Genomic DNA, 15,796 nt, shown 5'->3' with positions numbered 1-15,796 from the left:
CCGAACTCCAGATATATGTTTTTTTTTATATTGAAAATACAGGTACAAACATTGAACAAGCAGATTTTTATAAAGCACATGTTTAATAAAAACATAAAAATAGATAGACACAGAACATATTTACATGTGGCGCTATTCACAGAGAAATGCATGAGGCACGGCAGCCATTTTGTGATCTAATCCGTGGTGTTGTCCTGTGTGGTCCGTCAGTGCTGGTGTGGGGAGGACAGGGGTCTTCATCACTCTGAGTATTGTTCTGGAGAGGATGAGATATGAAGGAGTAGTGGACATCTTCCAGACTGTCAAGATGCTGCGAACACAGAGACCTGCTACGGTTCAAACTGAGGTGAGATATTCAACTCTCGGTAATCCTAAAGTCAACTGTTTTTTTTAGGTTTGGTGTGTGTCTGGAGAACGAGAACTACTACTTCTACTAGTAGCGTCTGTAATGTTGGGCCACATCTACAGGGACTGACCAGCCCAGCTACTGCTGCTGCTACTATTACTACTACTACTACCACTACTAATACTAATACTACTACTACTACTACTACTACTACTACTACTACTACTACTATTACTACTACTGATACTACTACTACTATCACTACTACGGATACTACTACTACTACCACTACTAATACTACTACTACTACTACTACTACTACTACTACTATTACTACTACTGATACTACTACTACTATCACTACTACGGATACTACTACTACTGATACTACTACTACTACTACTACTGATACTACTACTACTACTACTACTATTCCTACTACTGATACTACTACTACTACTGATACTACTACTACTATCACTACTACCGATACTACTACTACTACTACTATTACTACTACTGATACTACTACTACAACTGCTACTACTACTACTACTACCACTACTAATACTACTACTACTACTACTACTACTATTCCTACTACTGATACTACTACTACTATCACTACTACTGATACTACTACTACTACTACTACTACTATTACTACTACTGATACTACTACTACTATCACTACTACTGATACTACTACTACTACTACTACAACTACTGCTACTACTACTACAACTGCTACTACTATTACTACTACTACTACTGATACTACTACTACTATTACTGCTACTACAACTGATACTACTACTACTATTACTACTACTGATACTACTACTACCACTACTATTACTACTACTACTACAACTAATATTACTACTACTACTACTACTACTGCTACTACCACTACTACTACTACTATTACTACTAATAATAATAATATTACTACAACTGATACTACTACTACTACTGCTGCTGCTACTATTACTACTACTACCACTACTGTTACTACTACTACTACTGCTACTACTACTACTACTACTGTTACTACTACTACTGCTACTACTACTGTTACTACTGCTACTACTGTTACTACTGCTACTACTACTGCTGCTACTACTGCTACTACTGCTACTACTGCTACTGCTACTACTACTGCTACTACTGCTACTACTACTGCTGCTACTACTGCTGCTACTGCTACTACTACTGCTACTACTACTGCTACTACTACTGCTGCTACTACTGCTGCTACTGCTACTACTACTGTTACTACTGCTACTCCTACTACAACTGATACTACTACTACCGCTACTACTACTACAACTGATATTACTACTACTGCTACTACTACTACTACTGCTGCTACTACTACTACAACTGATACTACTACTACTGCTACTACTTCTGCTACTACTGCTACCACTACTGCTGCTACTACTACTACTACAACTGATACTACTACTACCACTACTACTACTACAACTGATATTACTACTACTGCTACTACTGCTGCTGCTACTACTACTACAACTGATACTACTACTACTGCTAATACTACTGCTTCTGCTACTACAACTGATACTACAACTGATATTACTACTACTGCTACTACTATTACTACTGCTGCTACTAATACTGCTGCTACTACTACTACTACTACTGCTGGTACTACTACTGCTACCACTACTACTACTGCTACTACTACTACTGCTACGACTACTACTACTACTACTACTACTACTACTACTACCACTACTACTACTACTACTGGTACTACTACTGCTACCACTACTACTACTGCTACTACTACTACTGCTACGACTACTACTACTACTACTACTACTACTACTGCTACCACTACTACTACTGCTACTACTACTACGACTACTACTACTACTACTACTACTACCACTACTACTACTACTGCTGGTACTACTACTGCTACCACTACTACTACTGCTACTACTACTACTGCTACGACTACTACTACTACTACTACTACTACTACTACTACTACTGCAACTACTACTACTACTGCTGCTACTACTGCTGCTACTACTATTACTACTGCTGATACTACTACTACTACTGCTGCTGCTACTACTACTACTATTACTGCTACTACTTCTACTACCACTACTACTACTGCTACTACTACCACTACTACTGCTGCTACTACTACTACTACTACTACTACTACTACTTCTACTACCACTACTACTACTGCTACTACTACCACTACTACTGCTGCTACTACTACTACTACTACTACTACTACTACTAGTACAACTGCTACTACTACTACTAGTACAACTGCTAGTACTGCTACTGCTGCTGCTAATACTACTACTGCTACTACTACTACTACTGTGGCTGCTACTACTAGTAGTATATTGATGATGATTGTAATAGGTGTGTTGTTGTTGATGATGATTGTAATAGGTGTGTTGTTGTTGATGATTGTGATAGGTGTGTTGTTGTTGTTGATGATCATTCTAATAGGTGTGTTGTTGTTGATGATTGTAATAGGTGTGTTGTTGTTGTTGTTGTTGTTGATGATTGTAATAGGTGTGTTGTTGTTGTTGTTGATGATGATGATTGTAATAGGTATGTTGTTGTTGATGATGATTGTAATAGGTATGTTGTTGTTGTTGATGATTGTAATAGGTATGATGTTGTTGTTGTTGTTGATGATGATTGTAATAGGTGTGTTGTTGTTGATGATTGTAATAGGTGTGTTGTTGTTGTTGTTGTTGATGATGATTGTAATAGGTATGTTGTTGATGATGATAATTGTAATAGGTGTGTTGTTGTTGATGATGATTGTAATAGGTATGATGTTGTTGTTGTTGTTGATGATGATTGTAATAGGTATGATGTTGTTGTTGTTGTTGATGATGATTGTAATAGGTGTGTTGTTGTTGATGATTGTAATAGGTGTGTTGTTGATGATGATAATTGTAATAGGTGTGTTGTTGTTGATGATGATTGTAATAGGTATGTTGTTGTTGTTGATGATTGTAATAGGTATGATGTTGTTGTTGTTGTTGATGATGATTGTAATAGGTGTGTTGTTGTTGATGATTGTAATAGGTGTGTTGTTGTTGTTGTTGTTGATGATGATTGTAATAGGTATGTTGTTGTTGTTGTTGATGATTGTAATAGGTATGATGTTGTTGTTGTTGTTGATGATGATTGTAATAGGTGTGTTGTTGTTGATGATGATTGTAATAGGTATGTTGTTGTTGTTGATGATTGTAATAGGTATGATGTTGTTGTTGTTGTTGATGATCATTGTATTAGGTGTGTTGTTGATGATGATTGTATTAGGTGTGTTGTTGTTGATGATGATTGTAATAGGTATGTTGTTGTTGTTGATGATTGTAATAGGTATGATGTTGTTGTTGTTGATGATCATTGTATTAGGTGTGTTGTTGATGATGATTGTATTAGGTGTGTTGTTGTTGTTGTTGATGATGATTGTAATAGGTATGATGTCGTTGTTGTTGTTGATGATGATTGTAATAGGTATGATGTCGTTGTTGTTGTAGATGATGATTGTAATAGGTATGATGTTGTTGTTGTTGTTGTTGATTGTAATAGGTATGATGTTGTTGTTGTTGTTGTTGTTGATTGTAATAGGTATGATGTTGTTGTTGTTGATGATGATTGTAATAGGTATGATGTTGTTGTTGTTGTTGTTGATTGTAATAGGTATGATGTTGTTGTTGTTGATGATGATTGTAATAGGTGTGTTGTTGTTGATCTGTTTGTTTCAGGACCAGTACCAGTTCTGTTACCGGGCCGGTCTGGAGTATCTGGGTAGCTTCGACCACTATGCAACATAATCCCTCCCTCTGGCCTGAGTCCCAAACAACACCCTAACTCCCTGTGGCGTGCACTACTTTAGACCACAGTGTATTCTCACTTCTTTGGCCCAGTGTTTACACTCAAAAGTAGTGCACTACTGATTAGCCTCACAGGGAATAGGGGCCATTTGAGATTAGGCCTCCACCACCTCCAGAGGGCAGGGCACCCATGGCGCCACTCCTCCCCCAAAACGAGCACCTAAACTGAGCCATATTTGCGTGTCTGACCGGGAGATACCTCCAGACCCCAACCCAAACCCACTCACTACTCAGTCAGAAGTGCACTACTTTGTGCATTATATAGGGAATAAGGCACCATTTTGGACGCGAACTGGCACTACTTAACAATGGATTGAGGATTCAATGGATTGATATTGGAACAAGTCTTTACATGGTAAAGGTAGACGGTTAGGGGAACTCACTTCATTCACAGGGGAACAAGTCTTTACATGGTAAAGGTAGACAGTTAGGGGAACTCACTTCTTTCACAGGGGAACAAGTCTTTACATGGTAAAGGTAGACAGTTAGGGGAACAAGTCTTTACATGGTAAAGATAGACAGTTAGGGGAACAAGTCTTTACATGGTAAAGATAGACAGTTAGGGGAACAAGTCTTTACATGGTAAAGATAGACAGTTAGGGGAACAAGTCTTTACATGGTAAAGGTAATAAGCAACACCCACCTGGATATGTACTGGACTACAGTAAGATGACAAACACAGCATCAAATCAACTTTGGACATTTTCTGTTATTTTTATCAAGAAAGTCCACTTTCTGTTTTTCGTCAGGGATTGATTGATTGAACATTGTGGGGACGATGCAGAGACTTTTGACGAGTGGAACTGAATGGAACAAACAGTATTAACGAAACGAGACACCTTGGAATCATAGATCATGAAACACACCAGGAGGACATTTCTTTGGGCCCCGGAGTGTTGTTTCAGGTGAATGAAGAAGGAGAGGAGGAGGAAGATGAGGAGGAGGAAGAGGAAGAAGAGGAAGAGGAGGAAGATATTTCTACAGTACTAAGTAATAATGAGCTTGATTCAATCAAATCCGCATTCCGGTATTTACGCAGTAGCTGTTTATTTTACCCTTAGTCAAATGATCAAATGACATGACAGAATGGTTATAGGGGTGATGTAAACACCTACCACGGCCAGGTAGGCTCCACGGCCAGGTAGACTCCACGGCCAGGTAGACTGCACTGACAGGTAGACTCCACTGCCAGGTAGACTCCACAGCCAGGTAGACTCCACAGCCAGGTAGACTCCACTGACAGGTAGACTCCACTGACAGGTAGACTCTACTGACAGGTAGACTCCACAGCCAGGTAGACTCCACTGACAGGTAGACTCTACTGACAGGTAGACTCCACAGCCAGGTAGACTCCACTGACAGGTAGACTCCACAGCCAGGTAGACTCCACTGACAGGTAGACTCCACGGCCAGGTAGACTCCACGGCCAGGTAGACTCCACTGCCAGGTAGACTCCACTGACAGGTAGACTCCACAGCCAGGTAGACTCCACTGACAGGTAGACTCCACGGCCAGGTAGACTCCACGGCCAGGTAGACTCCACGGCCAGGTAGACTCCACGGACAGGTAGACTCCACGGCCAGGTAGACACCACGGCCAGGTAGACTCCACGGCCAGGTAGACTCCACGGCCAGGTAGACTCCACGGACAGGTAGACTCCACGGCAAGGTAGACTCCACGGCCAGGTAGACTCCACTGACAGGTAGACTCCACGGCCAGGTAGACTCCACGGCCAGGTAGACTCCACTGACAGGTAGACTCCACAGCCAGGTAGACTCTACTGACAGGTAGACTCCACAGCCAGGTAGACTCCACTGACAGGTAGACTCTACTGACAGGTAGACTCCACAGCCAGGTAGACTCCACTGACAGGTAGACTCCACGGCCAGGTAGACTCCACTGACAGGTAGACTCCACTGACAGGTAGACTCCACGGACAGGTAGACTCCACGGCAAGGTAGACTCCACTGACAGGTAGACTCCACTGACAGGTAGACTCCACAGCCAGGTAGACTCCACTGACAGGTAGACTCCACTGACAGGTAGTCTCCACGGCCAGGTAGACTGCACAGCCAGGTAGACTCCACTGACAGGTAGACTCCACGGCCAGGTAGACTCCACGGCCAGGTAGACTCCACGGCCAGGTAGACTCCACTGACAGGTAGACTCCACGGCCAGGTAGACTCCACTGACAGGTAGACTCCACTGACAGGTAGACTCCACTGACAGGTAGACTCTACTGACAGGTAGACTCCACTGGCAGGTAGACTCCACAGCCAGGTAGACTCCACTGACAGGTAGACTCCACTGACAGGTAGACTCCACTGACAGGTAGACTCCACGGCCAGGTAGACTCCACTGACAGGTAGACTCCACTGACAGGTAGACTCTACTGACAGGTAGACTCCACTGGCAGGTAGACTCCACGGCCAGGTAGACTCCACTGACAGGTAGACTCCACGGCCAGGTAGACTCCACGGACAGGTAGACTCCACGGCCAGGTAGACTCCACTGACAGGTAGACTCGACGGCCAGGTAGACTCCACAGCCAGGTAGACTCCACGGCCAGGTAGACTCCACGGCCAGGTAGACTCCACAGCCAGGTAGACTCCACTGACAGGTAGACTCCACAACCAGGTAGACTCCACGGACAGGTAGACTCCACAGCCAGGTAGACTCCACTGACAGGTAGACTCCACGGCCAGGTAGACTCCACAGCCAGGTAGACTCCACTGACAGGTAGACTCCACAACCAGGTAGACTCCACGGACAGGTAGACTCCACAGCCAGGTAGACTCCACGGACAGGTAGACTCCACGGCCAGGTAGACTCCACTGACAGGTAGACTCCACAGCCAGGTAGACTCCACAGCCAGGTAGACTCCACTGACAGGTAGACTCCACAACCAGGTAGACTCCACTGACAGGTAGACTCCACTGACAGGTAGACTCCACTGACAGGTAGACTCCACGGCCAGGTAGACTCCACGGCCAGGTAGACGCCACTGACAGGTAGACTCCACGGACAGGTAGACTCCACAACCAGGTAGACTCCACAACCAGGTAGACTCCACGGACAGGTAGACTCCACGGCCAGGTAGACGCCACTGACAGGTAGACTCCACTGACAGGTAGACTCCACAGCCAGGTAGACTCCACGGACAGGTAGACTCCACAGCCAGGTAGACTCCACTGACAGGTAGACTCCACGGCCAGGTAGACTCCACGGACAGGTAGACTCCACGGCAAGGTAGACTCCACTGACAGGTAGACTCCACGGACAGGTAGACTCCACGGCCAGGTAGACTCCACTGACAGGTAGACTCCACGGCCAGGTAGACTCCACAGCCAGGTAGACTCCACGGCCAGGTAGACTCCACAGCCAGGTAGACTCCACGGACAGGTAGACTCCACAGCCAGGTAGACTCCACGGCCAGGTAGACTCCACAACCAGGTAGACACCACAGTCAGGTAGACTCCACGGACAGGTAGACACCACAGCCAGGTAGATGCTTCCAACTCACAGACGTGTGGGTACGTGAAGACACTGTGTAAACATTTCTAAATGCAAGTTTGATTGAATACCTGCCTAAGTGTCACTATTGGAGTGGAATTGGGAAAGGGGTTAAAAATCCCCACAGAGTTTAATAAACAACATCCATCTCGTTTTGTAGTACTATATTAGATCTGTAAGTATCTTTTTTCAGTTTTTACTACAGACTTGTGACTTTGTCTCGTCCTACGATGGCGACAAGGTCACAACAAATGTATTTTGTATTGTAGTTTTTTGTTTGTTGTTGTTGTCAAAGCTGTGTTACTGTTTTAATGTGTACAATCAAAGCAAAGTCAAATGGTTTACAGTTGACTTTTACACCCCGTTATCGACGTGTCACTCACTCACTCTGTCATGTTTTGTGTTCCTGCAGTCTCTCTCTCTCTCTATTTAACTCTATCAATCCTTACTGGGTTGCTGGACTCTCGTCTTCTCATTATCTCATAATCATAGGTGGGGCTAGGAGTATTTCCTTTCCTGACCATGTGACCTGACCAGGACCAAACTCTAAACTCCTAGCCCTAAATCCTCAGTACCAAGGCCAATACATGGCAGCCATTTTGACATGGCGGCCATTTTGAATGACCAGGTACCAACTAAGTATGATTCTGCTGCTATCAAAACACTCAACTTTTTCACCAGACAGTGATGTATACAGGTTATACTAACCAGTGTATACTACAGTGTACTACTGTAGATACTAAACAGTGTACTCCAGTGTATACTAACCAGTGTATACTACAGTGTATTCCTGTGTATACTAAACAGTGTATACTACAGTGTACTACTGTAGATACTAAACAGTGTACTCCAGTGTATACTAACCAGTGTATACTACAGTGTATTCCTGTGTATACTAAACAGTGTATACTACAGTGTACTACTGTAGATACTAAACAGTGTACTCCAGTGTATACTAACCAGTGTATACTACAGTGTACTCCAGTGTATACTAACCAGTGCATACTACAGTGTACTCCAGTGTATACTAACCAGTGTATACTACAGTGTACTCCAGTGTATACTAACCAGTGTATACTACATACTAACGAGAAAGGCCCAGTTATGACAGAAACAGATGTATGCACATAAATTGCTAGATAGAAGCAAAGTATTTGTCCCAATAAGCTTCACTAAGAGATCTCTCAACGATGAAGGAAAAGAGGAATGGAGGGAGGGAAGGAGGGAGGGAGGGATGGGGAAAGGAGGGAGGGAGGGATGGGGAATAGAGGGAGGGAGGGATGGAGGGAGAGAGGGATTTAGGGATGGGGAAAGGAAAGAGGGAGGGATGGGGAAAGGAAGGAGGGAGGGATGGGGAACGGAGGGAGGGATGGGGAAAGGAGGGAGGGATGGATGGGGGAAAGGAGGGAGGGATGGAGGAAAGGAGGGAGGGATGGATGGAGGAAAGGAGGGAGGGAAGGAGGGAGGGAGGGATGGGGAAAGGAGGGAGGGAGGGATGGGGAACAGAGGGAGGGATGGGGAAAGGAGGGAGGGAGGGATGGAGGAAAGGAGGGAGGGATGGAGGAAAGGAGGGATGGAGGGAGGGATGGAGGAAAGGAGGGAGGGATGTGGAAAAGAGGGAGGGAGGGATGGAGGAAAGGAGGAAGGGATGGAGGAAAGGAGGGAGGGATGTGGAAAAGAGGGAGGGAGGGATGGAGGAAAGGAGGAAGGGATGGAGGAAAGGAGGGAGGGATGTGGAAAGGAGGGAGGGAGGAAAGGAGGGAGGGAGGGATGGAGGAAAGGATGTGGAAAGGAGGGAGGGAGGGAGGGATGGAGGAAAGGAGGGAGGGATGGAGGAAAGGAGGGGGGATGGAGGAAAGGAGGGAGGGATGGAGGAAAGGAGGGGGGGATGGAGGAAAGGAGGGAGGGATGGAGGAAAGGAGGGAGGGATGGAGGAAAGTAGGGAGGGATGGAGGAAAGGAGGGAGGGAGGGATGGATGGAGGGAAGGAGGGAGGGATGGGATTGGAAAGGAGTGAGGGAGGGATGGAGGAAAGGAGTGAGGGAGGGATGGGCAAAGGAGGGAGGGAGGGATGGAGGAAAGGAGGGAGGGAGGGAGGAAAGGAGGGGGGGATGGAGGAAAGGAGGGAGGGATGGAGGAAAGGAGGGGGGATGGAGGAAAGGAGGGAGGGATGGAGGAAAGGAGGGAGGGTGAAGGTATTTTTCTTACTGGAATGCTCTGATTCAGAAAAATAAGCGTTCTCTCTCTGATTCAGTACTCGTGCAATAAGTATATGTGTGACTATTATATTTCTGTCAAGTGTCTCACTACTCAAGTTTCGCCGTATATAATGTTGACGGGGACCTATCTTTTCAGGCACCACGGTGTTATTTTGATTGATATTGAGACCTGCCCAATGAAACGTGTCCGTTTCAAGGACCTTTGACCCAGGAAATAGAAACATTTTTGTCTTGTCATGGCACAAGTAGACGATGTCATCCTTTTGTGTGTATCACAGCAATGAATGAGCAAACAAATTGTAGTATTTCCAAACAGCATCAAATAAGTATTGTTAAGTTTAGACTGTATAGTGCCTTATAATGCTCGCCTATTTTGATAAAGTTTAAGTTGTTAGTAATAATTGTATGTTATGGTATGTATGTATGTTTACTGGAATGTTCATTGCGTGTGTAATGTAAAGGATTTAGTTGTTATGGTTGTTTTTAGTATGTTACGATATGTTATGGGAGTTTATGGAAGAGTCATTAAGGAACGGGGGGGGGGGGGGGGTTCTGTTTTTCATTCACCACTTCTCTCATCTTCATCTAGGCAACAAATGACCAGCCTAGTGTAATGTCTTTGGTTTAAACCCCATTATGGTCAGCAGCTAGCTAACCTAGTGTACTGTCTTTGGTTTAAACCCCAACATGGTCAGCAGCTAGCTAACCTAGTGTAATGTCTTAGGTTTAAACCCCAACATGGTCAGCAGCTAGCCTAGTGTAATGTCTTTGGTTTAAACCCCACAACAGTCAACAGCTAACCTAGTGTAATGTCTGGTTTAAACCCCACAACAGTCAACAGCTAACCTAGTGTAATGTCTTTAGTTTAAACCCCACAACAGTCAACAGCTAACCTAGTGTAATGTCTTTGGTTTAAACCCCAACATTGTCAGCAGCTAGCTAACCTAGTGTAATGTCTTTGGTTTAAACCCCAACATGGTCAACAGCTAACCTAGTGTAATGTCTTTGGTTTAAACCCCAACATGGTCAACAGCTAACCTAGTGTAATGTCTTTGGTTTAAACCCCAACATGGTCAACCGCTAACCTAGTGTAATGTCTTTGGTTTAAACCCCACAACAGTCAACAGCTAACCTAGTGTAATGTCTTTGGTTTAAACCTCAACATGGTCAACAGCTAGCCTAGTGTAATGTCTTTGGTTTAAAACCCAACATGGTCAACAGCTAACCTAGTGTAATGTCTTTGGTTTAAACCCCAACATGGTCAACAGCTAACCTAGTGTATTGTCTTTGGATTAAACCCCACAACAGTCAACAGCTAACCTAGTGTAATGTCTTTGGTTTAAACCCCAACACGGTCAACAGCTAACCTAGTGTAATGTCTTTGGTTTAAACCCCACCATGGTCAGCAGCTAGCTAACCTAGTGTAATGTATTTGGTTTAAACCCCACCATGGTCAGCAGCTAGCTAACCTAGTGTAATGTCTTTGGTTTAAACCCCAACATGGTAAACAGCTAGCCTAGTGTAATGTATTTTGTTTAAACCCCACAACAGTCAACAGCTAGCCTAGTGTAATGTCTTTGGTTTAAACCCCAACGTGGTCAACAGCTAACCTAGTGTAATGTCTTTGGTTTAAACCCCACCATGGTCAGTAGCTAGCTAACCTAGTGTAATGTCTTTGGTTTACACCCCAACATGGTCAACAGCTAACCTAGTGTAATGTCTTTGGTTTAAACCCCACCATGGTCAGCAGCTAGCTAACCTAGTGTAATGTCTTTGGTTTAAACCCCACCATGGTCAGCAGCTAGCTAACCTAGTGTATGTCTTTGGTTTAAACCCCAACATGGTCAACAGCTAGCTAACCTAGTGTAATGTCTTTGGTTTAAACCCCAACATGGTCAACAGCTAGCTAACCTAGTGTAATGTCTTTGGTTTAAACCCCAACATGGTCAACAGCTAACCTAGTGTAATGTCTTTGGTTTAAACCCCAACATGGTCAACAGCTAACCTAGTGTAATGTCTTTGGTTTAAACCCCACATCAGTCAACAGCTAACCTAGTGTAATGTCTTTGGTTTAAACCCCAACATGGTCAACAGCTAACCTAGTGTAATGTCTTTGGTTTAAACCCCACCATGGTCAACAGCTAACCTAGTGTAATGTCTTTGGTTTAAACCCCAACATGGTCAGCAGCTAGGACCTGAGATAAACCTCAGCATGGGATTTTAAAATAAGTGTTATCTGCACAAATCTGTTGATGAGAGTGGTTTTCTGCATCCCGTTGCACCCTATTCCTGATAGAGTGCACTACTTTTGACCAGGGGCCATAGGGCTCTGGTCTAAAGTAGTGCACTATATAGGGAATAGGGTGCCATAGGGCTCTGGTCTAAAGTAGTGCACTATATAGGGAATAGGGTGCCATTTGGGACCGAGGGGGTAGTGTTATGGGGTATTGAGTCCTGACAATCTGTCATGTCAGTCAAGCTTGACTGAGTCAGTGACATTCAATTTGTTCCAAAATGTCACGTTGTTTAGTTTTTTTTTTCTTCATGGCTCTTGGTATGTATTCTTGTATTACCCTAGAGACTTCAGTTTGACTCCTGTGAAAGTTGCCAATTCCAACAGAACCCCATTATGGGTTTGGCACAGACAGAGAGAGAGAGAGAGAGAAAAAAAAACCCAAGTCACAGTAATAACTTAGCTACACTTCTATATAAAGATACATGACAATGGCTTTTCACATGGTCTTCTGTTTGTAACTCTGGCCCCAGTCAAACCACACCACCACCACGCTTGTGTTTTTACATTCCATTCCAGTTGAAACCTCCCTTTTTTAATTGAAAGAAAACAGTGAAACTTCTTGTCTGACTGAGTCTGCATCCATCGCAGTATATTCTACATATGGGGACTAGGGTGCCATTTCAAACACATCCTGTGTTTAATTAGAATTACGTTGTCCGTCCCCCCCCCAACACCCCCCCCCCCCCCCCCGGCTGTCGTTGGTCATGTGACAAAGCTCCGGTTCCTATTTTTTTACTCTCTACACACTGTCCTCTATGTACGACACAGAAAAAAAAAGCATTGTTTTGGAACTCGCTCATTCATTCTTCACAACTTTGTATTGTTCCACCACCTCGCTGTACATCTTACAGTGACACGGATCGCCGATGTGCGTCCCAAAAAATGACACCCTATTCCCTTTATAGTGCACTACTACCCATAAGCACAGGTCAAAAGTAGTGCACTATATAGGGTAATAGGGAGCCGTTTTGGGACGTAGACGGTTGTCTTTTTATATATGCATGGTATTGGTAGCCTACCAGGACTTTTGAGACGGTCCCTTGGCAAACACCTTGATGGGAAGATTTAGCACTTTCTCTCTTTGTACTATGCACAGCTACTATACTACTACCACCTTGTTGATTCTGTTCAGACACGGGTTCAAATATACTTCAAGCGTTTGCTCTGGCCTGTCTGGAGTGCCAGATGGGCGGGGTTTGTGTTTTTTTTTTGTGACTGTTCCATTGGTTCCGTTGCTCTAGGCAAGCTCAATCAAGCCCAGATACAGTCTTTTGAAATGATTTCCCCATGTCTGATTCTGATATCACTATCCCCCCAAACGATGTTACTTGAACTTATGTTTGTCAGATCAACTCTAGATGTTTACTACATTGTGTATATGTAAATAACACAGAACACGAAGAATAAAATCTACAAATAAAATAACTATTAAATAAATAAAAAACAGATTTTAATGAAAGCTTCTATCACGGTCACTTGTGTGTATTATGTCACCCTATGGTCATGCTACCACTAAATAAAACTATAAACTATCACATCAATGAATAAATAAATTGTTATTTTCCCCCCCCAAATGTATCATGTGGATGAATAAAACTGGAGTTTATTAAAATAAAAAAAGAGATACATTTTAAACAGAATATTACGTGTTAAAAAAGGAAATAATCAAATGACCTCCGAACGACCTGTACATGTAAACGGTTTTCTGTTTTGAGTGAAACAAGTGCTTTGCAATTTTTCTTCAGTTCCCTGCGGCGACACTGGAAAAAAAAAAAGAGGTCTGTATGAAATTCTGTTCTTTGTCGACACAAGTTTTTTTTGTTAAAAATAAACTCAAGTGAAAAAAATAATAATGTTGGTGCTTCTGCTTGTGTTTAGAGGTTAGTAATGATGATGTGTGACTGTCAGAGAGGACTACGGGAAAGAGGGAGAGAGAGAGAGAATGGACCAGCATGTTTCTTTGTTCATGACAGAATGTTGTTTATTAGTTACCACCTGCAGTATTTTTCACAATTCATGGTATTGGTAGCCTACCAGGACTTTTGAGACGGTCCCTTGGCAAACACCTTGATGGGGAAGATTTAGCAAATTCTCCAAATGAAATACACAGCAGGTTTACAGTCCAACCCTCTTCCTGGAGATCTACTGTCCTGTAGGTTCAGTCCAACCCTCTTCCTGGAGATCTACTGTCATGTAGGTTTTACAGTCAAACCCTCTTCCTGGAGATCTACTGTCCTGTAGGTTATCAGTCCAACCCTCTTCCTGGAGATTAACTGTCCTGTAGGTTTACAGTCCAACCCTCTTCCTGGAGATCTACTGTCCTGTAGGTTTACAGTCCAACCCTCTTCCTGGAGATTAACTGTCCTGTAAGTTTACAGTCCAACCCTCTTCCTGGAGATCTACTGTCCTGTAGGTTTACAGTCCAACCCTCTTCCTGGAGATCTACTGTCCTGTAGGTTTACAGTCAAACCCTCTTCCTGGAAATCTACTGTCCTGTAGGTTTACAGTCCAACCCTCTTCCTGGAGATCTACTGTCCTGTAGGTTTACAGTCAAACCCTCTTCCTGGAAATCTACTGTCCTGTAGGTTTACAGTCCAACCCTCTTCCTGGAGATCTACTGTCCTGTAGGTTTTCAGCCCAACCTTCTTCCTGGAGATCTACTGTCCTGTAGGTTTACAGTCCAACCCTCTTCCTGGAGATCTACTGTCCTGTAGGTTTTCAGTACAACCCTCTTCCTGGAGATCTACTGTCCTGTAGGTTTTCAGTCCAACCCTCTTCCTGGAGATGTACTGTCCAATTCTCCAAATGAAATATACAGCTGCTGTGATGTGCAGTGAAGTTGACTCTTCTGGGTGTTAGAGCTGATGTCTCGTAACCACGAGGTTGTGGGCTTCAACAATTATCATTGTCACATATACCAGATGAACTGGCTGTGATATCAGAGAGGTTGTGGGCTTCAACAATTATCATTGTCACATATACCAGAAGAACTGGCTGTGATATCAGAGAGGTTGTGGGCTTCAACAATTATCATTGTCACCTATACCAGAAGAACTGGCTGTGATATCAGAGAGGTTGTGGGCTTCAACAATTATCATTGTCACATATACCAGAAGAACTGGCTGTGATATCAGAGAGGTTGTGTGCTTCAATAATTATCATTGTCACCTATACCAGAAGAACTGGCTGTGATATCAGAGAGGTTGTGGGCTTGGGAAGGACACATTTTGAAGACAGTTGTTCTGAATGCTAGTTTGCAACGTTGCAGATAATGGAAGAAAAATTAGGAGGAAAAACTGCTGCCAACATACTAACTCAACTCTAGCCACTTTAATAATGGAAAAATTGATGTAATAAATGTCTCCATCGGGTCTCCATCCCTGATTTACACCTGGTCTCCATCCCTAATTTACACCGGGTCTCCATCCCTAATTTACAACGGGTCTCCATCCCTGATTTACACCGGGTCTCCATCCCTGATTTACACCGGGTCTCCATCCCTGATT

The 15,796-nt window shown here is 43.8% G+C and overlaps 1 protein-coding gene across 6 annotated transcripts in view; it reads left to right on the top strand.

Annotated features, from left to right (window-relative positions):
* Positions 1–8,143, top strand: part of LOC110519864 (receptor-type tyrosine-protein phosphatase delta) — a 275,027-nt gene extending 266,884 nt beyond the window's left edge. For 5 of the 6 annotated variants that reach the window (XM_090209954.1, XM_090209953.1, XM_090209952.1 and 2 more), the window contains 2 exons: positions 211–346; positions 4,135–8,143. In XM_090209954.1, the coding sequence (XP_090066080.1) occupies positions 211–346; positions 4,135–4,203 (205 nt within the window). In that variant the 3' untranslated portion in view covers positions 4,204–8,143. The remainder of the gene's footprint in view (positions 1–210; positions 347–4,134) is intronic. The other variant, XR_016488744.1, reaches the window with a different exon arrangement.
* The last annotated feature ends 7,653 nt before the right edge of the window (positions 8,144–15,796 follow it).

The sequence above is a fragment of the Oncorhynchus mykiss genome, chromosome 19 (genome assembly GCF_057628025.1).
Source record: "Oncorhynchus mykiss isolate SJ-2025 chromosome 19, ASM5762802v1, whole genome shotgun sequence".
In the NCBI taxonomy this organism is placed as follows: Eukaryota; Metazoa; Chordata; class Actinopteri; order Salmoniformes; family Salmonidae; genus Oncorhynchus; species Oncorhynchus mykiss.
This window is presented reverse-complemented; position numbering and strand designations above follow the sequence as displayed.